General features: G+C 37.5%; 1 protein-coding gene across 2 annotated transcripts in view; it reads right to left on the bottom strand.

Annotated features, from left to right (window-relative positions):
• The window catches only part of LOC106883214 (uncharacterized), a 185029-nt gene that overhangs the window by 16603 nt on the left and 142858 nt on the right, over window positions 1-25568 (bottom strand). For both annotated transcript variants that reach the window (XM_089338234.1, XM_089338235.1), the window contains 3 exons: window positions 11907-12065; window positions 8710-8799; window positions 608-746 (listed from right to left, as the gene is read on the bottom strand). In XM_089338234.1, the coding sequence (XP_089194360.1) occupies window positions 608-746; window positions 8710-8799; window positions 11907-12065 (388 nt within the window). The remainder of the gene's footprint in view (window positions 1-607; window positions 747-8709; window positions 8800-11906; window positions 12066-25568) is intronic.

Here is a 25568-nt window from a genome sequence, read left to right on the forward strand (position 1 = left end):
TTATTGAAATGTAATTATCAGAGGAGGTGGTTGCTCTGAAAGTATAGTAGTCAGTGTTAAACAGGGTTAGGCAAAAGTGCTGGCAGCAAAGGTCTTTCCCTCAGAGTGAAGGGCAGATCATATGACACTTGTGTTAGAACTTGGTGCTGCATGTTAGTGAGACACGAATCTTGAATGTCCTTCAAGTGTGCTTGAACAAGAAAGTTAAAATATTAGATTAGATCTTGGAAAAGTTACTTGTTAATAACCAAAGCTAGAGATAGATCAAATATGTTTTGGAATGATGTAATTTGAGATGTCACTTGATGATTTGATGAGGTCGTTAGAGGAGATGCGGCTTGGTGCAACTTGGTGATAACCTGAAAAGAAGTGAGGGATGATTTATAATATACCAGCTTCGTGAGATCTCCATGAGATCTAATAAGTCTTGGAATGAATGGAAAAAGTTGGAGTAGACTGTCCAAAACTTGTTATAATGTTATAATGACAGTGATGGTGACAATGATGATGATGATAACAATGACATTAATGATGAACATAATAATGGTGATGAAGCTGCTAAAGAAGATGACAAGGAACTAAAGAGCAACTAAGAATTAGTCATTACCTGTCTCTGAGCATTTCAGTTCACTGACAAGGGACAGAGGTACAGATGAGTTTATTAACATGTGACTTATGTGACGGTCACAGTTACACATCAGTTTCATGACATCCTTCACACTTTCTTTGACAGGAGCAGACACTTCCTGAAAATACAAACACAAAACATCAAATAATGTATGAGAATTGATTTGATTCTTTTTTTTTCAGATTGATTATTTTGTTTGAAATTTAGAAGTCCTACAAACATGGTCTGATCTCTTTAAAATTATCCTCTAGGGTGATGAAGCGGTATTCCATATTGGTGTGTTTGTGAACCATCACAACTCCCACTACTGGGCAGGAGAAAATCCTCATATTACCACTGAAAAAATGCAGAGTCAGCCCAGGGTAACGGTATGGTGTGGAATGACTTTGGACAGAATTGTGGGTCCTTTCATCCTTTACAATAACAGGAATGCTGAAATCTGGCCAATTATCAGTACTTGGGGAGAATACTGAAGATTTGATTTTTATGCTATTTGATTTTGTTATTATTGTTCATGGATGGCTGAATGCCCACATTCCTGGGAGATGGATGGGTCATTGCGGTCCGCATAATTGGCCAGCCAGAAGCCCTGATTTAACACACTGTGACTTTTTTTCTTTGGGGTTGGTTAACGGGGCAAGTCTACACTACCAAACCAATGACTTTGGAAGAACTTGAAGGGCGAATACGAGAAGTTATGTCTTCCATCCCACAAGAGTTCCTGATGAAATCAGTTGATGCGGTTCCTGGGCGGCTTGAGAAGCTGGTGGCGAATGTGGGTGCCTATATCAAATTTTAAATAAAACTCCATGCTATACGCTTTCTCCACATACTTTTTACTCTTTTACTTGTTTCAGTCAATTGACTGAAGCCATGCTGGAGCACCGCCTTTAGTCGAGCAAATCGATCCCAGGACTTTTTTTCTAAAAATTATAGTTAATAAATAAAATATAAGCATTCTAAAATAGGGAGTTACTTTTCAATCACCCTGTTTATAAAAACCAAAGGCTAATTCTTGTGTAAAATTTTACACCGAAGACAATAGAAGTGGTCTAACTCTAAATCGGAGCTACCGGCCATTTTCCAACATCTTGGTCAAGGCAGATCCGAAATAAATCAACAGTCTAAGGGAGACAATTAAATGTGGATTATATTTCTTTCATTTGTTTTTCCGAAATAAACGAGCTGTCTAAGGGAGATAATTAAATGTGCATTATTATCTCCTTTACATTGGTTTTATATTCATGACATTGTAAAGTTACATATGGATGAAATTGTAGTGATACAGTAGGATCAAGAGGAATCGTGTTTGTGAAATAGAAGAGATTCACGAAAACAATTACGCAAGAATGAAAGTATATTGTGAAGTTGCATGAGGATGAAATTATAGTTATTAAGTAGGTCTAAGTTAACTAAATTTAGTACCTATTTGGTCAAATTGATAATATTTCAGATTTTTCCTGTCATTTCAATTAATTTGACCATTCCATAGATAACTGTGTATTTATTTCCTGAAAACGGAATGGGGGTGGGTGAGTCGGTGGTGTGTTGGCTCCTATTTCTAGCACTTCGCATACTGGCTTCATTCCTTGCAAGCTTGTGCATGTCCCCAGCAGTCACGGCCCATGTTTCACTGCCATGCAGCATGGCTGTACACATGCGTCATACTGTCTACATTTTTATTCTGAGCGATAGGCCCTTTGTCACCAGCAGAGGTAGGAGCTCTCTGGACTTTGCCCAGGCTATTCTTGTTCTAGCAACTACACTTTCAGAGCATCCACCCCCACTACTGGTCCCTCTGATGAATTGGCATTCAGCAGACTCTCTTTTTCCCATTTATTCTCTTTATTTGCAGCCTCGTTTAGTGCAAGTGAACCATCATCCATGCAGACACATTTCTCTCCTACGACATCATGATTCTCTCTCACACACTGTCTTGCAACACGAAATACCTCAAGTTTTTGGTCCTCACGGTGCAGAACTTTGGTAAATTTTTTCTTATCTGCTTCTCCTCTGGCTAAATAAACCTGTCTCCTAGCTTCCCGTCTGACAGTCTGATACAATTCCCTGCTACCACCGTTCTTCCAGTCATTCCAAGCCTATTTCTTTTCCCTAATGGCCCCGTCAACAACATTCTTTCACCACCACGTTACCTTGGGTCGAGAGGGGACTTTGCACCATCCACAAATCTGGTCAGTGGCCCTCAGCAGGTTGTCCCGTAGAAACCTCCAGTTGTCTTCCACATCATGTGATACTATATCCCCCTCTATTTCGTCAAAAGCTTTGAGTAATACGTCTCTAAATCTCTGTCCATTTACAGGAACTTTAAGCTTTCAGACCCTTCTCCAAATAGCAAAATTAGACCCTACTCCGCGAAATAGCAAAATTAGAGAAGAGCATCTTCTGGATTTGTATTCTTTCGGGGGAGTTATTAAAATGAGGTAGTGGAATCCGAGTGTGTGTGCCAATTTATATAGGGTGGGGTGGTGGAGGAGGGGAAAGTGTTGGAGAAGCAAGTGGTTATCGAAACACAGAGTGAGACAGAGGGAGAGGGGGCCAGAGTTAGGCTGGTCAAGGATAGAACACGAGAGAAAAAAATATTCTTTTGATATATACACATTATATCTCTTTTACTCTTTTACTTGTTTCAGTCATTTGACTGCGGCCATGCTGGAGCACCACCTTTAGTCGAGCAAATCAACCCTGGGACTTATTCTTTGTAAACCTAGTACTTATTCTATCGGTTTCTTTTGCCGAACAACTAAGTCACGGGGACATAAACACACCAGCATCGGTTGTCAAGCAATGCTAGGGGGACAAACACAGACACACAAACACACACACACATATATATACATATATACGACAAGCTTCTTTCAGTTTCCGTCTACCAAATCCACTCACAAGGCTTTGGTTGGCCCGAGGCTATAGTAGAAGACACTTGCCCAAGATGCCACGCAGTGGGACTGAACCCGGAACCATGTGGTTGGTAAGCAAGCTACTTACCACACAGCCAATACACACACTGGCTGGACCTGTGAAAAATTCACGCGAAACAAAAAGTGTAAGCATCTGTAAACAGTGTCCTGGTGCCATGAGAAATGATTGTATATTATGACCGTCTGTCTTTACATTCTGACTTCAAACTCTGCCGAGGTCAACATTGCCTTTCGTCTTTTCGGGGTCGATAAATTAAGTACCAGTTGTGTACTGGGGTCAATCTAATCAACTGGCCCCGCTCTCCACAAAAATTTCAGGCATAGAAAAGTATATTGTGACAGTTACAGAATATATAAAGTAATGTAACACCAATGACTATATAATCCAACCAAAATATCTCAGTTACACAAATGTAAACGAAATTACTATTTAACCTTAAAATGCATCGTACATATTCAAAGAACCTTCTTGGTTTAGTGGTATGGAACGTTTTTCTGGTATACTTTTATTCTGTCACTTATTTCAGTCATTTGACAGTGGCCATGCTGGAGCACCACCCTTTCATCGAAGAAATTGACCCCTGAACTTATTCCCTGTAAGCCTGGTGCTTATTCTATCAGTCTCTTCTGTTGAACAGCTAAATTACAAGGACACAAATGCACCAGCATCGGTTGTCAAGCAAATGGTGGTAGTGGGACAAACACAGACACACACATACACATACATACAAACATATATATATATATATATATGACAGGCTTGGAGGTAGTGGTGATGCTGGCTGGTGCAATTTTGTGGTTTGTTGGTATGCCGAGAGAAATCCAGCGAGCCCCTAACTGGCTCCCTGATCTTAAAGGTGTAATGTGGATGTGTAATGATGGAGCACCTGGTGAGGTGGTGATGCTAGCTGGTGCGGTGGTCTTGCTCACAGAACTTCATGGTAGACAATATATTGTGCGTATGTCACACCATGTTTTTGGCCTCGTCTCTTATCCCAATTGAGTGTCGTAACTCTTACTTTGATATTGTCCATAGCTTGGGCTCTTGAAAATGCGACTTATAATTGGCCATGAGAAAATACTGGTTGAGGCAAATGTATTCCAACTTTTTCAAGTGTTTGCCCTTGAGCCTTATCAATTGTCATTGAATATGCAAGTCAAAGTGGAAACTGAAGTCAGTTTAGTGTGAATGGAATATTTGCATCACTTGGGCTAAGTTTAATTCTGAGAATTAGAACTGTACGACCTCTGTTGGAGCCTGTTACCAATGATGCCTCTACACAATGTTCATGAAATCTTTGCACTTTCATGTGAGTTCTATTACATAATCCTCGACTAATTGAGAGATTTCTTAGCAGCATTACAATAGCGCCTACTTTTAAGTTGAGGCGATGAGGAGGTATACTGGATGGAGTGAGTGAGTTTATGAATTCAACTGGATAGTTCTGAACCTCCTCTTCATTATTGCAGGACACTGAATCTGTGCTTACGTACGTTTTCAGTGCCTCTGGTATAATATTAAGAACTTTTTTCATTTATTGCAAGACAGACAGAATTTTTAAGAGATAAAATTACTCGTTTTTCCATTTCTTCTGGCATGCAGTTGTCGAAAATCTCTGGGTACAAATATAAAAATTGAAATGCAAAAGAATGAAATAATAAATGGATTTATGAATGTAAGTTTGGTAATTGCATTTATTTCCACCACGCAACACTTATTATTGGAAACACGTTTTAACTAACCTAAATTATACACACACAAATACATTCATATACATACATGACTCAAGTTGTAGCTGTAATTCAAAGGGGCTAGCTTTGTCATATTCTGTGTGAGGCTGAATCTCCCTGAGAACTACGTTAATGTTGTGCATGTCTGTGGAGTACTCAGCCATTTGTGAGTTAATTTTATCCTCGTGTGATAATGAAAAGAGAAATTGACAGCCAATATTTGCTGTGCCTATGTATCTATATATGAACTTTCCTTTGGATTTATATATCTACTGTTTCTCTCATTTTTTTGCTTTGTGTCCCTCTTCTCTCCCACTTTTGATTTAACAATGTATCTATGTATCTACTTCTCTTGTGATTTGATAAACATTTGAAAACACAAAATGAACGCCGTCACCATTCACTGTCTCTTTCGCACTCTCTCTTTCTCTCTCACCTTTTCTCTCTCTCCCTCACTTTCTCTCTTACGTCCTCTCTGAAACATTTAAAAACACAAAACAAACGCCGTCTCTTTCATTCTCTCTTACTTCCTGTCCTCCTCTCTCTCGTTTTGCCAATTCTTTCAAGTAAGTGTGACGCACACAACAGGTACGTACAAAAACAAAAAGTTAGCATATTAATATTATTGATAATTATAATGAGGGATTGGTTATAAGCCTCTTCATGCGCTGGCAAAATAGACGCCAAAAGACAATATTACCACCTTAAAATGGAGAGGCTTATAGCCAATCCCTTGTTATAATTATGTATCTATACTATAAAAGGCAAATTTTCTGTGTGTGTGTGTATGTTTAAAATTCATACATTTACACAATTCCAAATTTCTTCGATTAAACAATCGCAATTAATATTCTAAATACAATTTGTTAGGTCACTGCATCATTTTTTCACTCCAAAAATTTCCTAATAACGAATATAATCCATAAAACTACACGAGTAAACATTTTCTCCCTAATAAAATCTAATTTCCTCTTTCTAATACAAATCCTTTCAACTCCTACTTTCTCTTATGAACCCTTACGAAAAATCCAACAACAAATACAAAAAGAAAGGAAGGAGAAAAAAAAAACTATTTCAGTATCAAATCACATTTCGATACTGTAATGACAGATACTAAAACTACATACAAAATTACTTTGCCCCTCTAAAATTAACTATTTCTATTCCTCTTACACATCGTTTCAATTGCTACTTTCTCTTATGAACGTTTACGAACGATCCAAGAAAAAAGACAGAGAAACGAAGGAGAGTGAGAGTCAAATAAACAGACACACTACTAATCATACGTAAATACACACATATATATGTACCTATGGTTACCAATGACCTCATTCTAATTGGCGGGAATTATAAGTTTACTGTCCATTTCTAACACCGTCCTTCACCATCGAGACATCTTTCTCAAATACGATCAACAAACATTTATTCCCTACAAACTGAGTTTTTTTTTGAAAATCTTTTTGTAAATCTTGAGATTAACACCCGCATCGTTACCTACCTAACCCTAACCCTAACACTGTAGTGAAAATCGTACGGGTGTTAATCTGAAAATTTAACAATCTTTTTTAAAACACATTTACTTACTAACATCTTTTTTATTTAGTGTGTGTGTTGCCCATATATATATACACTTAAGACTTAGTTGTGGGTTGGGAGTTTGATTGGCAGAGGTCATTATTATTATTATTAGTTATTTATTATTATTATTATTTTAAATTTTTCCCACAACAGCGGCTTCGGGCAGGTGGAGAATAGTCGATTATATTGACCCCTGTGTTCAACTGGTACTTATTTTTTAGACCCCGAAAGGATGAAAGGCAAAGTCAACTTCGGCGGAATTTTAACTCACACACTCATACATACAAATATCTGTCATTCTTTTCCAAATACGATCGACAGTCAAACATTTATTCCTTACAAACTGAATTTTTTTAATATCTTTCTTAAAACGCATTTACTCACTACCATATATAGACACAGAATACACATTAATACACACATACATATAAATACCTGTCATTTTTTTTTTATTTAGTGTGTTGCCCATCTTAATATATAATGCTGAAGTTCTGTACTTACTAACATTTTTTTATTTAGTGTGTATGTGTGTGTGTGTTGCCCATATATATATACACTTAAGACTTAGTTGTGGGTTGGGAGTTTGATCTGCAGAGGTCATTATAATTATTATTCAGATTAACACCCGCACGATTTTCACTAGGGTGTTAGGGTTACGGTTTTAGGGTTACGATGAGGGTTAGTCTTACGGTTACGGTTTTAGGGTTAGGGTTACGTAATCGTGCGGGTGTTAATCTGAAAAATCACCGAAATGTGAAAACTACCGATCTTCCCACCTGTTATAACTTTTGTTGTTCTGTTTAATATGTATATAGATTATGCCTCCAAACAAGAGAGCTTGCTGCGGAAAGAAAGCAACCGGTTTAAAAAGACAGCAACAGATTGCAGCAATTCACCACATTCCCAAAGCTACTTTGAACATAATGCAAAACGGTGCATCATCTACTGCCCAATCTGATAGAATTCTGTCAGAACTGTGTAGCAACAGATCACCAGCAATTGCTTCATCACAAATTGCCGTCCTACCTCCTGCGAAAAGGAATTACCCTGCTATGTATAATCAAGGCAGCGCAAAAAGTTGTTTTGCACAAGCATTTCTATAGCCAATTAGACGGATGAAATTTACATACACTTAATAATGTTACGCAAAACAGCCTTCAGACTTTCCCTATTAATTTCATCGTCTTTTGAATTATGAACATATTTACATCATAAGGGTTTTTTCATTGTAAGGCTTTCTTTTTTAGTTGATTTTCACCTAGCAAGACTTATCGTAGATGGCGTAATAAGTCACAACGTCGGGTTATACTGCTAGTATAATTATAAAATATTTGTAAAATTTACCTATAAGGTCTTTATTTCCACACTGTTATTAATGATTTTTACCCTTTATTATATACACACACACATATATATATACATACACATACATACACATATATTCACACACACATACCTATACATGCACATACATATATATATCACTCACACGCATATATATATATATATATATATATATATATATATATATATATATATATATATCAGGTGCTAACATAGTTTAACATTTTAAATTTTAATATTTAAAATGGCAAGGTATAGTTTGAAAGAGGGATTTGGCTGCTATTTCTAGCAGGTTGTGTAAAAACATTGGATCAACTGAACCACTTCTATTTGTGCAGATGACATCACCAAATAATTTATTCTCTGAACTTTTCAATTTTCCCACAACATACAAGACCATATATTTAATTCATGAATCTTCTTTTGTTAGTTACCTGTGAATGAAAGGGATAAAAGGCAAGAGAGCAGTAGTAATAATTAAGAGATTACCTGGCATTCAGACAAGTAGACCAACATTTCTACAGCTTCATAGTTGTTAGATGACAGAGCAGACAGGGAGACTTTGGTGTCCAATGCCAACTGCAACACAAGGGAAATAACTCTGGTTAGACATGAAAGATGAGAGTTTTGTTTGTTTCTTTTTTTGATTTTGGGCGAATTTAACACACAATTGGTGGCGACAGCAGCAACAACAGAAGTGTTTTCATGGATGATTGGAAACGAATGATACTAGTGTAACAGTGACACTCGTGGGCAATTATCACATGAAAGTTGTGCTTTTGTAGTTTTCCTCTACCATATTCACTCAGAAGGCATTGGTCAGTCTGGGACTGTAGTAGAAGACAAGTAGTCAGGCAGAAGGGCTGAACTCAAAAGCATGTCATTGGGAAGTAAATTTCTCAGTCATACAGGGCAATCTTTTGGTATCGACAACATTCACCCTCTTTCTCAACCTCTCTATGTTATGAGGGAACATTGTGTAGAGGAATGACATAGATGAAAGCTTGCTCCATACAGCCATGCCTACACATACTGTAAACCTTACCTGTATTGATGACCAGTACACACATGCATGCACACACACATACATACATACATACATACATAAAAACATGCATGTATATATACATACATACATGCATACACATATACATACATGCATGCATATATATATTTATTATTATGAAAAGATGGTTATTCAGCAGCTTCTCCTAAGGTATTATTGAGGTGAGATGTCTCACACCTCAATCTCACTGACTTTAGACTTCTCATGCACCATCTGTGTGTGTGTGTGTGTGTGTGCATGTGTGTGAGTGTATATGCATATGTGTGTGTGTGTGTGTGTGTGTGTGAGTGTTATATATGTTACATATATACTGGTTTCAAAATTTGGCACAAGGCCAGCAGTCTTGTGAGAGGGGACAAGTTGATTAGACCAACCCCAGTGCTCAACTGGTACTTATTTCCTTGACCCTGAAAGGATCAAAGGCAAAGATGGCCTCTGCGGAATTTGAACTCAGAATGTATACACGGATGAAATATCACTAAGCATTTTACCAGGCATGATAACAATTTTGCTACATATATATCATTGGTTTGGTGGAACAAACCAGAGAAACAGAACTCAATACATGAGTATACATAAGTGTGTGTGTGTACCAAATATATTTATATATATATATGCATGTATGTATACACATACATACATACTGCAGATTGTAAATTTATATTTATATCCTTAAACACTTGTTTCCTTTGTTATCATCCAAATTGGAATGATAAATCATTGTTTCTTTGTGAAAAACCTGCCCCTTCATTGTATGGAACATTCAATGAACTAAATAACCCTTTCTACTATAGGCACAAGTTCTGAAATTCTGGTGGGAAGGATTAGTCAATTATATTGACCCCAGTGCTTAACTGGTATATATTTCATCAACGCTGAAAGGATGAAAGGCAAAGCTGGTGGCTTTTGGTTGCTGCTAAGCATTTTGTCTGGCACAATAACAATACTGTCAGCTCATTGCCTTCAATGAATTGAATAATAAAGATATCAAACATACAAAATAATCCTTTCTATTAGAAGAACGTGGCATGAAATTTGGGGGCAGGGGCCTAGTCGATTACATCGACCCCAGTGCTCAAATGATACTTCATCGACCCTGAAAGGATGAAAGGCAAAGATCACCTTGGCGGAATTTGAACTTAAAACATAAAGATGGATGAAATCCTGCCAAGCATTTTATCAGGCATAAACGATTTCACCAAACATTATTCATAGATTGTAGGCATCTTTTATGCTTTACTTGTTTCAGTCATTATACTGTGGCCATGCTGCAGCACTACCTTGAAGGGTTTAGTCAAATAAATTGACCCCATCTTTTATTATTTATATATATATATATATATATATATATATATATATATATATATATATATATATATTTATATATATATATATATATACATTGAGGCAAGTGAAATCGAAATCGAGTCACATTCGACGACTGGCACCCATGCCAACGTCGTCTCCTTCATTGGACATGAAACTCAGCTTGCGAAGACTTATTGGAGAAAGCGAAATCGTGAAGGCACCTGTGCCCAGTGTCGCCTTTCTGGCACTTGTGCCTGCAGCATGTGTAAGGACTTTCGAAAGAGATCATTGCCAGTGCCCCTGGACTGGCTCTTGTGAGGGTGGCACATAAAATACACCATTTTGAGCGTGGCCGTTGCCAGTACTGCCTGACTGGCCTTCGTGCCGGTGGCATGTAAAAGCACCCACTACACTCTCTGAGTGGTTGGCGTTAGGAAGGGCATCCAGCTGTAGAAACTCTGCCAATTGGAAATATACTGTGCGTGAGAAGACCCGCCAAGCCAAGTGAGACCTAAATCTAAGGCCTCAGCCAGTCCACTTATGCATACCTTCCTTCCTTCATTGGACACTAAACTCCACTTGCGAAGACCTGTTGAGGCAAGTGCAATCGAAATCGAGTTAAATTGGACACTAAACTTCCACTTGCGAAGACCTGTTGAGGCAAGTGAAATCGAAATCGAGTTAAATTCTACGACTGGCAACCATGCCAACGTCGTCTCCATTGGATACGAAACTCAGCTTGCGAAGACTTATTGGGGTAAGCGAAATCGTGATGGCACCTGTGCCCAGCGACGCCTTTCTGGCACTTGTGCCCGTGGCATGTGTAAGGACTTTTGAGCGAGATCGTTGCCAGTGCCCCTGGACTGGCTCTTGTGCAGGTGGCACATAAAATACAGCATTTTGAGCGTGGCCATTGCCAGTACCGCCTGACTGGCCTTCGTGCCGGTGGCATGTAAAAGCACCCACTACACTCTCTGGGTGGTTGGCGTTAGGAAGGGCATCCAGCTGTAGAAACTCTGCCAAATCAGATTGGAGCCTGGTGTTGCCATCTGGTTTCACCAGTCCTCAGTCAAATCGTCCAACCCATGCTAGCATGGAAAGCGGACGTTAAACGACGATGATGATGATGATGATCATGGACTTCCACATAGTTTCTGTCTACCAGATTAACTCAAAAGGCATTGGTTGGCAAGGGCTATGGTAGAAAATGCTTGTCCACGATATCGCACTGTGAGACTGAACCTAAAAGTGGTTGCAAAGTGAACTTACACATAAATTACATATATATACATCACATATATTACATACATACCAGTTCTGTGATAACAGTCTGAAGGTATTTAGACAATTTCCTATTTGCTTCTTCTGTGAAATGGTGGTCTTCTTGTCGACACAATACGGTAACCTCTTCCACGTGTCCAAGAGCCGTAAGTAAATCCTTTGCGAGAATATTTGCATCTGGGCCATGTAACTATAGCAAAGAAACAAAACATTATATGTTTACTATATATATACATGTATGTATGTATTTTAGCTATTTAAAAATACACTAAAATTGTTACATGAATGTTCACTTTTTACTAGTTTTAGTCATTCAATTTGTACTGTTTTATCAATTGCAAATAACTGATATGCAAAGTTTGGTATTCAAACAAGCTTTTCAGAGCAGTTTTAAGAAAACTGGCACAAATTTTCAAAGAGTAACAGATAATATTAGAAAGTAGTTTAGAATGAAAATTTTTCTTGTAAATTAAAATAATACATGCATATATATTTACACATACCCACATATAAGAAAATGAGATGGCAAGGGAATAAACAATTATCTTATGGACTTCATTAACTTACAGCTGTTCCTACTAAAGGGTCCAGTGGATTCAGTTGAGTGCAGTGAGTAACACCCTATAGCTTCATTGGAACCTCAAATATAAGCTGTGATGTAAGAAGCTTGTTTCCCAACTACATGGTTCCAGGTTCAGTTTCACTGTGTGGCACCTTGGGCAAGTGTCTTCTACTACAGCCTCAGGCTGTACAAAGCCTTGTGAGTGGATTTGGTAGACAGAAACTGAAAGAAGCCTGTCGAATATATATATATATGTATATAGTTGTGTGTTTGACCCTCCACCAATGCTTCACAACTGATCTTGGTGTTCATGTCCTCATAACTTAGCAGTTCAGCAAGAGACTGATAGAATAACTACCAGGCTTACAAAGAATAAATCTAGGGGTCAATTTCTTTGACTAAAAGGTGGTGCTCTAGCATGGCCACAGTCAAAATGACTGAAACAAGTAAAAGAATATATCATCATCATAATTTAGCATCTGTTTTCCATGCTGGCATGGGTTAGACTGGGAATAGTTGGTAAGCCAGAGAGCTGTACCAGGCTTCAGTCTGATTTGGTTTGGTTTCTACAGCTTGATGCCCTTCCTAATACCAACCATTCCAAGAGTGTATATATATATATTCAAATTACGCAATAGAAGCAGCACTATAATGAAAACACTATCAATACAGCATCATTAATTTAATGGTGCTATTTAAATGCCGGAACTGCAGACTTTTATCAGACAATACGGGATTTTTTTGCAGACAAAAAACAGCAGCTTCTGGTATTTAAATAACACTCATTCATTAAATATGTTGTACAGATAATGTTTATAACACTACCACTGTTTCTAATTCATATTTGAATGTGTATGTATGCATGTATGTATGTATATACAGTATCTTACAGAAGTATGTACACACCTAAAAAATTTCAGTGAAACTGCCATTACTCTGATGATATTGAAGGAAATCAAACGAAATTTATATTGAATAAAATATATTATACATGCAAACATTATACAAATTTGGAACACAAAACAATAAACATTTTCAAAGATATGAATGAAATATTAATTTTAAAACGATACACAAATATGTACACCCTAAAGGATTATTTGCTATATTCAATATTTGGTGTGACTGCCCTTGCTTTCAATGACTGCATTAAGCCTTCTGAGCATAGGGTCACATATAACTGATGAAATCGATTTCCATTCATCCTGGATGAGGTCTTTCAACTGTGTTACATTGCAGGATTTTTTCTCCTCAACCTTCCTTTTCAAAACACCCTACAGATGTTCTATCAGGTGACATGGTAGGCTAAGGTGATACCTTTACCTTTTTATCTGATAAAAACTTAGACATCATCTCTGAAGTGTGTTTAGGGTCATTATCATATTGGAACGTGGAATGTCTTCCGAGTTCCTTGATGTGTTTCAACATTGTTTTCTGCAATATGTCACAATAGAGCTTTGAATCCATTATTCTCTCAATAAATGTGAGTCCTCCCACACCAGCTGCACTTATGCATCTCCAAAGCATAACAATTCCACTGCCGTATTTCACAGCAGGCACGGTGCATTTGTAGCTATTATCTTTACCTGGTCGTTGCCATACTCACTTAATACCATCTGACCCAAGCTGATTTTAGTCTTGTCAGCTGATTTATGCTTGGTAGTGAGGAGAGACTTCCTATGTTGAATGCATCCATGAAGGCCACACTGGTTTCAAACTTTGGTAAACTGTTTGGGTGGGTACACTCGTTCCACTAACAGAGGACATTTCTTAGGCCAAAGATGAGGCGGTACGATGCCTGTTGTCCATTATGCAATGTTGGATGTGGCGAATATTATGTGCAGTTAAAATAGGACAACCTGCACAATGTTTATTGCTTAGCTATCCAGTAGCTTTGTACTTCTGAATGACTTTAGTAACTGTGTTTATGCTAATATGCATTCATTTGCTTGTATCCTAAACCATTCTTGTGGAAATAAAAATGATTTTCTTCAAATCTTCAGACAATTTTTTTCCTTTTGGTGCCATTTTAAATCACAATGAAGATTTTCACCATGGTACACAGATCAGGATGCCTGCAGATGCAATAACAACGACTGGTGCAGAAATGCCAGGAGAAATAATTTATTAGAATTGAAATACTTGAATTTAATAAAAACAAAGTGGATAAAATACTGAATATAGCAAATTTCCTTTTGAATATTAATATATCATTGAAAATGTTTATTGTTTTGTGTTCCAAATTCGTATAATGCTTGCATGTATAATATATTTTATTCAGTATTAGAAGAACACTGAAGGTCAGCTACTCTTGTTGCAAAAACTTCGCCTCTTTTATTAATCAGCAAAACACGAAAATTGTTACAAACAACTACAGTGCTGAATCTAATCTGAGGAACTGCAAAGATAAGACTTGCTGTCTGTTGGAAGGTAAATGTCTTGAAAAAGGAATTGTTTATAGAGCTAAAGGGCAAGTAGATGGCTCATATGAATATAAAACATAACAGGGGGTTTGGAAAATTCATTCAAGACTTGATTCTATTCCCACTAAATACATATACATATATATGCATATATGGGTACAGGACATCACCAACAGTAAACGTGAAATAAGAAAACAAATGAGTTAAATACGCAAACAATGAGAGAAAAAGAAATGGAAAACAGGGCAAGTAACACAAAGAATGACACTTCATCAGTTGTTGGCTGTCTATCTACTCCTCATTTCGAGCACTGAATGCCAACACGAGTCTTCAAAGACAGTTGCTCCCATAAATACCAAAGTAAAATTTAGGATTTTATGGAGGATTAAAGTTGGGAATAAAAACAGGACAATGGAGACATACAAGGAAACTGAATGAAAACAAACATGGAGAAAAGATAGAAGACATCCTAGAGGAAAAGAAAGATGGTCATGAGGAAATGAAAGATGGACAATGGTCACGTGTGAGCAACGTGAGCGAGAAAAAGAGAAAGGGGAGAGAGAGAGAGACAGATAGAAAACGGTGAAGGGGAGAAGAAGGGAATTAGAGAAGGATGGGGGAGAAAACAATATAGAGTAGAGTCACATCAAAAAGGTTAAGATAAACTTACTTGTGTATGTATATGTGTATATACATTTATATATGTGGGCATGTATTTGCATAAATATTTACTTGTATATTTGTATGCGTGTCTATATGCGTGTGTATTTGTATGTATGTTTGTATTTATGTAGATATACATGTAATTTTGTGTGCGTTTTTATATGTGCACGTTTCACAAGCTAAACGAACTATCTAACCTTTGTTAGATACTTAATGCCATCATTTTACTCTCTGCCTCTATCTATTTTTTTCCCTTTCTCTCTCTAATTTTCTGATTCTTTTTCTTCCTTTCCCCTTTTGCTTTCTCTCTCCCACCCACTTGTTATTCTCTGATTTTTTCCTTTTCTTTCTTTCGCCTGTAACAACTAACTTGTATAAGCACGCACCAGAAGATTTTGTGCACGTGCATGTGTGTGCGTGCATACAATTATATGCATTTGTATATATATTTATGTTTTGCCTATATATGTCTGTATATGTATGTAGCCATGTACCTACGTCTGTATGTTTAGTGTATATACGTATATTATAGATTGTTTGGTATGTGTGTATATTGCTAAATGTATATGTAATTTAGCGAGAAAAATTTTTAAACAGATATATCTTTTAATTTATTAATTTATTATTATTTTTACAACTAATTATTTACCTTGGGTACTCAGGCCTTTTCCCTTCTTTATAAGCTATTTCTGATTTAATGCTTTCTTCGATATTCATAATAATATGATTTTAAACAGCAATTTGTTATTTCATGCAACTGGTTATTGAAAAGACCGTTAATTGAAAGGACCAATAAAACAAAACCATTTTCAAATGTGTATCCATCAAAGTAATTGTATTTCTGCATATAGTTTTATCTTGCTTCATTCTAAACAAAACTGTCCGACGAATGGGAACGTGAAACTCTGAATAACAGCTTCTGTGATATTTTTGCTGCTTTTTTATAAAGCATATTACTCTATCTCTGGTATTCGAGTACTATTTTTTCCACCTTGTTTTGCATTTATGTGCTTACTCTGGTATATATATATATACATATATATATATATATATATATATATATATATATATATATATATATATATATATATATACAGGGGTTGGACAAAATAATAGAAACACCTAGCATCATAATTCTGAAATATCTATAAAACTGTCAAAAGCTTATTCTTATGTTTTTTGATTTATTATTAGTGTTGCTTAATATGTTTTGCTAAAATTGCTGTTTCTTTTTTCAGATATCATCAGAAAAAGGTAATTAAAATTCATTAAAATGACAGATCTATTGGACTTTCAAAGAGGTCAAATTGTTGGTGCTCGTATGACAGGTGTTAGTGTAATGAAAACAGTTGAAATGTTTGGTGTATCAAGAAGTACTGTCCCGAAAGTAAAGACAGCCTTTGAGAGAGAGGGAAAAACCTCCTTGTCGAAACAAAACTCTAGAAGAAAACCAAAACTTTCAGATAGGGACCGTTCAACTCTTACATGAATTGTTAGAAAGGATCACAAAAGTACAGCTCCCAAAATTACTGCAGAGCTTAATGACCACCTCAAGAACCCAGTTTCCACAAAAACTGTTTGCTGGGAGATGCACAAAGCCAGATTTCATGGGAGGGCTGCAATCAGAAAACCACTACTTTCAAAAACAAACTTTGCAAAGCATTTAGAGTGGAGTAAAAACCTACAGAATTGGTCCCTAGAGTAGTGGAAGAATGTTATTTTCTCGGACGACTCATCCTTTACCTTATTTCTGACTACCAGCTGAGTATACGTGTGGAGACAGCCAAAAGAAACATTTGACCCAGACTGCCTTCTTCCAACTGTTAAACATGGAGGAGGATCTGTGATGATCGGGTGGAGGTGGGGGGACTATATCTTGGAAATCCGCCAGCCCAATGGTTTTCCTTTATGGCAGAATTAATAATCAAGACAATTTAAGCATTTTATCTGATCAACTTCATCCTATGGTTGCGGAACTGTTTCTGGAGGGAAACGCAATCTTTCAGGATGATAATGCACCAATTCACACAGCTAAAGTTGTTACTAAATGGCATGAGGAACATTCTGGTGAAGTTGAACATCTTATCTGGCCACCACACTCCCCAGATCTCAATATTATTGAACATTTATGGTGCATGTTAGAAAAACATGTAAGGAGTCGATATCCTCCAACATCATCACTACAAGGACTAGAGACTGTTTTAGGTGAAGAATAGACAAAAATTCCCTTGGAAACAATTCAAACTTTGTATGAGTCCATACTTCGTAGAATTCAAGCTGTAATTACTGCCAAAGGTGATCTTACCCCATATTAAAATAAATTTGTTTGAAATTTTAAGGTGTTTCCATTATTTTGTCCAACCCTTGTATATATATATATGTGTGTGTGTGTGTGTGTGTGTGTATATATATATATATATATGTATGTGTATATATATATATATATATATATATATATAGACACACATATGTACATACATACATATATATGTATATAGCTATGCATATATAGGTACAGGATGTCACGAAAACATAAAGAAACATGAAATACGATAATATCGTTGGGTACGCAAAAAACGAGAGAAACGAATGGAAAACAAAGTAAGTAACATAAAAAAAAAACGACCCTTCATCAGTTGTTGGCTGTCCTTCTACTCTTTATTTCAAGCATTCAAACAACAAGATAAGACTTTGAAAGCAGTTGCTCCCGCAAACCACAATATAAAAATTGGGGATTTGGGATTTGCAGAGGGTCAAAGTTGGTAACAAAAACAGGACATACAAGAAACCAAATGAAATGAATATAAACAAGGAGGGCCATTAGGCACAGTCGAGGTAAAAATGGTGAATGCTTGAAGAAGATTCTTTGATAAGAGAAAAAGAGAGGAGACAGATACAAATGCATCCGAACTGCAAAAGAGATTGAAGGAAGAGAAAAATCATGTGAGGAAAGGAAGGATGGATGATGGTTACGTGTGAGCAACGAGAGAGAGTAAAAGAGGAAGAGGGAGAGAGACAAGGATAGACAGATAGAAAAATGGTAAGGGGGAGATATATGTGTGTGTGTTAGTATATGTGCAGAAAACAGCTTCCGTCACATGCCACAGGGAAAAAACCAGAAGTAGTTGATAGCTCCTGTTACCTAGGCGACCAAGTCAGTAGCAGAGGTAGATGCTCTGAGAGTGTAGCTTGAGAAGACCCAGCAAGCCAAGTGAGACCATAACTATGCCAGTTCAGCATAACCTGGTGCAGCCTTTTGGCTTGCCAGCCCTCAGTCAAACCGTCCAACCCATGCCAGCATGGAAAGTGTTAAACGATATATATATATATATATATATGTGTATGTTTGTATGTATGTATATTGGGTGGCTTTTAAGCTAGTGTATATATATATTACACTCTCGGAGTGGTTGGCATTAGGAAGGGCATCCAGCTGTAGAAACTGCCAGATCAGATTGGAGCCTGGTGCACCCATCTGGTTCGCCACTCCTCAGTAAAATCGTCCAACTCATGCTAGCATGGAAAGTGGATGTTAAACGATGATGATGATGATGACAGGGATAAGAATCTTTTCCCTAAAATCATCATCATCATTGTTTAACGTCTGCTTTCCATGCTAACATCGGTTGGACAATTTGACTGAGGACTGGCAAGCCAGAAGGCTGCACCAGGCTCCAATCTGATCTGGCAGAGTTTCTACAGCTGGATGCCCTTCCTAACGCCAACCACTCCGAGAGTGTAGTGGGTGCTTTTACGTGCCACCGGCATGAGGGCCAGTCACATGGTACTGGCAACGGCCTCGCTCAAAAATGTGTTTTTACGTGCCACCTGCACGGGAGCCAGTCCAGAGGCACTAGCAACGACCTCGCTCGAATGATTTTCTAACATGCTACCAGCACAAGTACTAGAAGGCGACACTGGTAACGATTATGCTCAAATGGTGCTATTTATGGACCACTAGCACGGAAGCCAAACAGCTGTTCTGGCAATGAACAGGCTCGGACAGTGCTGTTAGTGCTCCACTGGTGCAGGTGCCAGTCATCGAATATGGTTCAATTTTGATTTCGATTTCACTTGCCCCAACAGGTCTTCACAAGCAGAGTTTAGTGTCCAATGAAGAAGAGGTTGGCATGGGTGCCAGTCGTCGGATTCGGTTCGATTTCGGTTTCAGATTTCAAATTCACTTGCCTTTGTCCAATGAAGTAAAGATATGAATAAGTGAGCTGGCTACACTTCTGGCAGAGGTCACAGCTTATGCTCTCACTTGGCTTGCCGGGTCTTCTCACGTACTGCATATTTCCAAAGGTCCCGGTCACTAGTCATGGCCTCGGTGAGGCCTAAAGTTCAAAGGTTGTGCTTCACCACCTCATCCTAGGTCTTCCTCTTCCACAGGTTCCCTCAACTGCTAGGGTGTGGCACTTTTTCACACAGCTATCCTCATCCATTCTTGCCACATGTCCATACCAGTGCAGTCGTCTCTCTTGCACACCACATCTGATGCTTCTTAGGTCTAACTTTTCTCTCAGGCTACTTACACTCTGTTGAGTATGCACACTGACATTACACATCCATCGGAACATACTGGCTTTGTTTCTTGCAAGCTTACGGATGTCCTCAGCAGTCACAGCCCATGTTTCACTGCCATGTAGCATGGCTGTTCGTACACATGCATCATACAGTCTGCCTTTTACTCTGAGTGAGAGACCCTTTGTCACCAGCAGAGGTAAGAGCTCTCTAAACTTTTCCCAGGCTTATTTTAGCAACTACACTTTCAGTGCACCCTCCCCTGCTACAAATTTGGTGTGTATGTATGTATATATATGTATGTATGTTCGGTTTTTTTTAAATGTCTTGCCCGCTTACGTTTTGGTATCACGCTATATTTCATGTTGAGAACAATTTAGGTCTTTTTAGACACAAGATGTGATCTATTTCTAGCACATTAAATGTCCACATTAGTGGTCAACGTCATATATATATATATATATATATATATATATATATATATATATATATATATATGTGTGTGTGTGTGTGTGTGTGTGTGTGCGCGCGCGCATATGCCTTCCTTTGTGTCTGTCCCTATCACCACTTGACAACCGGCGTTGGTGTGTTTACATCCCCTAGCAATTCAGCAAAAAGGACCAATAGAATAAGTACTAAAAAAATGGTAGTGGACAATCCGTTTCTTCACACTGTGTGCATGGCAGAAATGAAAGTTAAGGTACTGTCCAATGACTAGGTTCGTGAATATGGACATTGTGAATTCACATTCTGTACAAATTATTAACACATCCAGGGGGATAACTCGATGGTTAGATTATAGAACATTGAAGAGCCCAGAAATCAGATGTTTCTTTAATAGAAAACAAAGCCAACTAGTTAAGTTTCATTCCCAGCAACTTGAAAGCTTGTGGTCTAACAATGAGACCCATTTATTTGTTAAATAAAAGACACAACTTCGTATACATATTTAACAATTTTATCATTGACCTCTATCTGTTCAACCCGCCCCCTCTCTCTTCCGCTGTCTATGCAATGCACATCACCAAATCATCACACATGACGGTCACTGAGCATTGTTGATTTGATCTTAGATCTTGTACTGCCAAGGATCTGAGTTGGCGATCTTGTCCTCCAATATTAGTCTATTACATAAATATTGCAATAGATCGCATTAAATTTCTTCAGACCGCAGAGAAGAAATTAAACTGAGCTGATACAAAGGTGGATTTTGCCCGGGTCTCACGTAGTCAGCGATGGATGGCGAGCATATAATAACATCGGTATCCCCAATGGTGGTGCCTACACGCACGAAGTGATTATACACCAACATACCGCTCGTTGGATCGATATACACAAATTGAGCTTGTTTTTGTGTGTATTTCGATGTCTGATAGCAAACGACATGGTGTTTTTTCCTTTGGTAATCAGACATGATGTTAATCAAAAGGCAGACATTTAAATTTATAAAAATAAAAGTAAAAATAAGAATATAAACAAAGCTAAGCAATGAGAACGTTTGTGGCTGGATACGTTGTGTGTGTACACACACATGGTGGGTGTAATATAGTAAAGACTTCGAAGAGCCGGTTACCTCTGGAGCCACTTAATAGTAGGAAATGAAGCACTTCCACTTAGAATAAAACTAGTATCACAACTTCCGATCAGTCTTCCTTGCGAAAAAGAGAGTTTTTTTTTTTAATGCTTGAAATGAAAGAAAGAGAACAGTGTACTGACACGACAAGCGTGTTCCGTATTTATGCCGATTTCAAACTTAAAATCACGCGACAAGGAATTGAAAACAGATCGCCCGAAAAACTAACCGCTACGCTACGGTGCCTGATATGTGCCATTACAAAAATATTAAACATGTTTAAGAAATATCATCAACCGAGCTAAGTCGGTCACCTCACTTACTATGCCTGCCATTGGGATCGGTGTCGCCTGATAGATGTTTCTTGTCAATGATTTATCCGACTATACAATGTATATTTAGTCTTTATTGTCTGCTAATCTTGTGTGACAATACTTCAATACTGACACGCTGGGTTTATAAACACACAAGTGGGAATCCAGTTCAGTGTGTGCTTAACAGGTTGTTCTACCCACAATTACCTGCTTACCACTTACAAGGTGAGTATCCAGTTTGGTTTGTGTTTTTTAGTAGGGTAGCTGTACCCCAATTACCTGCTTACTACAGATGTTTAGTGTTTTTACTTAACCTAAAGAAATTCCAAAGCTAACATAAAGCTACTCAACACTATGTTGTTCTTGTTTGGTCCCAGGTGAGCCCTGCTCAAGCAGACTTAGAAAATAAAAGGTAATCTAGTCATGACCATATTGTCTGTTATTCATCCGTTTGGTGTATCTAGGGCTACACTACTCAATATGTCACCTTTTAAATCGATAAGGTAGGGTATGGTCTGAGAGAGATTTGGCTGCTGTTTTGGTAGATCTAGCGACTGCATGAGGGCTCTTTTGTTATTTAACTACTAGGTTGTCCCTGATGAAGCACATCTATGATGAAAGGCATTCCAGCCATGACCATCCCATCTTGTTAGGAGTATGTAGGATTACATTATGTAATGTGCCATGTCCTTATACAAGGAAGAAGAGAGTGATTCAAAAGAGAATTGACTATTATTTCTACCAGAGCTAATGATCCTAGTATAGAGGATTACTTGATGATTTTGTTGGTGAAAATGGGAGACTGAGTAGACACCTCTCACTTGCAGTGTCTTTTCAATATTCCTGCATTTAAAAAATAACTAGAAAGGAATTAATTAATATTATTACTGTCTTTCTTCATCCTATTGTTCTGTTTCCTCCACCACACTCACTCATGCTCTCTCCCCTTTTGTCTTCTGGCCATCACTTCTAAATAAACTGTCCACCATGTTGCCCTTGATGAATAGAAATTATGTATGGAGGGCACTTAAGTTTTGGAGAAGACAAGGCAATTTCTCTTGTGTTGCTGCCACAATAAGAGGCACCCTTTGAAAGCCTATTACTCTGACAAGTTTATCTCCAGCATTCTTGGGACCATATCCCTGCTCACCGCTATCGGGATAGAGGTTACTGTCTGCAAGTGTGAGCCCTGTGACTCAGAGTGGCTGTTCCAGCACATCTCCCTCGCTATCCTTCGGGGCAACACCTTTCCCATTTTGTCTGCTGGTACCATGAGGCAAGATTCTCACATATATATATATATATATATATATACCAATATATGTACATATACATATATATATATGCATATATATATGCATATACATATATATATAAATATATACATATATATATATATAAATATATACATATATATATATATAAATATATACACATATATATAGATATATATATATACATACATACATACATATAGATATATATATATACATACATACATACATACATACATATACATATACATATATATACATATATAAGGAATGCGATTAGGACTGTGATTAGTTTCCCTCTGACAATTCGTTCCATGACTTTGCTGATGTGTGAAGTCAGAGAGATAGGCCTATAGTTTTTGGCATCTGCTCTTTATGGATTGGGCATATTATTCTCTGCTTCAACTTGCTTGACAGTCTGCCATTTGCAAGAAAGCTCTGGAAGAGAATCTGGAGGGGTTTTGCCAGGGCATGCTTACACGATATGAGGAGGATTGCTGGGAAACCATCAGGACCAGTAGTTGAGTTTGTGTCCACTTCATCTATGGCTAGTAGTACATATTCTTCACTATTGTTGATGTATTCCATCCTAACTGCCTCACTGGTTATAGTTGAGGCGGCAAAGAAGTCCACTGGTTTGTTCACTTCTCTGTGTTCCAACGGAATGGTAAAGACACTTTTGAACTGGTCATTCAGTACCTCACTGATCCAAGTTGGACTGTCTGTGAGGGAGCCATCCTTTTGGAAGAGGGATCCTATCTTGCAGTGTACTGAGGCTGTTTCTGTCGTGTAATGAAAGAAGGCCTTTGGGTTTGACTTAATGTTTTTTATAACCCAGGCTTCTTTGTCTGCTCTCTCCCTCACATAGGATTGTTGCAGCCTTTTTTCAGTCTCCATCAGTGTTGTTTTTAGGCAGGACCTTTTGCTACTTTTGGGATGTTGGTTGAGTCGATTTGCAACCTTTGTCTGTCATCTCATGAGGATCTTCCTCTCCCTTGAAATCTTGTTCCTATTTGTTTTGGCCTTGTGCTCTGGGACATATTTCTGGCATACATTTTGTCATTTTAACAGTTTAAATACACATTCTGTCCTATTTATTCTATAATTTTATAATTACGCCATATTTTCACACAATACATTTCTTATAAACGCTAAGTTCTTCATATTACGTTTGAAATTTTAGTTTAACAGAAATTCTTTGATAAGATAAGTTATGTTTTTATTTTAAGTAATGTTGTTAAATATTTTTCAATTATTTATTGTTAAAACAAGTATTATTCTATATTTATTTGATATTTTATTATAAGATTAGATATGTACATTGATATATTATTATTTCTATTATTCTTATGATTTATTTTAGACCTGACGAGTGACTATAATTTTAGATCAAATTGAATTTATTTTAAATATAGCCACGAAACGCACGTAATCTTTTAATGTTATTTGCTATTTATTGATTGTGTAATTTGTTGATTTTTGGAATGCAGTTTTTGTGGTATATTTGTTTTTCATTGTTGAATTTGTTAATAGTTGGTTTTTCTCTAAATTATATATATATATATATATATATATATATACATACACACACACACACACACATATATATATATATATATATATATATATATACACACACATATATATATACATACATATATATACATACATATATATATACATACATATATATACATACATATATATATACATATATATATACATATACATATAAATATATATGGTTCCGAAGGTTGTCACAGCTGGGGTGGTAATAGGGATAAATGCCCACTATCTACAAAATACTCCCACATGGCGTTCGTCTCAAAAAGCCTCTGACATCCAAAGTCCAACTCCTGGCCTGTTCGTGGCGGCACTGCTTCTACAGACAGAAGAAGGGGCAAAAGCGGGTCTCTGGCACCTTAAAACCAAATGCTTCAGGTAGATCTGCAAGATGTCCGTGACGCCAGGAAAACAGCTGTCATCAACGACGAGCTCAAAAGACTGAATATCGGCATTGCCACCCTGCAAGAAACATCGCTAGTTGGTGCAGGCACATTGAAGGAGAAGGACTACACATTCTTCTGGCAAGGGAAGAACTTTGATGAGCCCAGAGAGCATGGAGTGGGCTTTGCAGTAAGGAACAGCTTGCTGAATATGATAGAACCAAACAGCGGCGGCTCTGAGCGACTCCTAACACTCCGCCTTAACACCACCGAAGATTTGAATTCTGAGAGAAGAGATTGGGAATGATGACTGCAAAAACAATCTAACACTCCCATGACTGCCAATTGACTGCCTATAAGACTGTGCTAGAAAAGATTAAATCTATAGGATTACAAGACCCCTCTTCTCCATTG

Source organism: Octopus bimaculoides, chromosome 20 (genome assembly GCF_046866305.1).
Source record: "Octopus bimaculoides isolate indiv1 chromosome 20, ASM4686630v1, whole genome shotgun sequence".
Classification (NCBI taxonomy): Eukaryota; Metazoa; Mollusca; class Cephalopoda; order Octopoda; family Octopodidae; genus Octopus; species Octopus bimaculoides.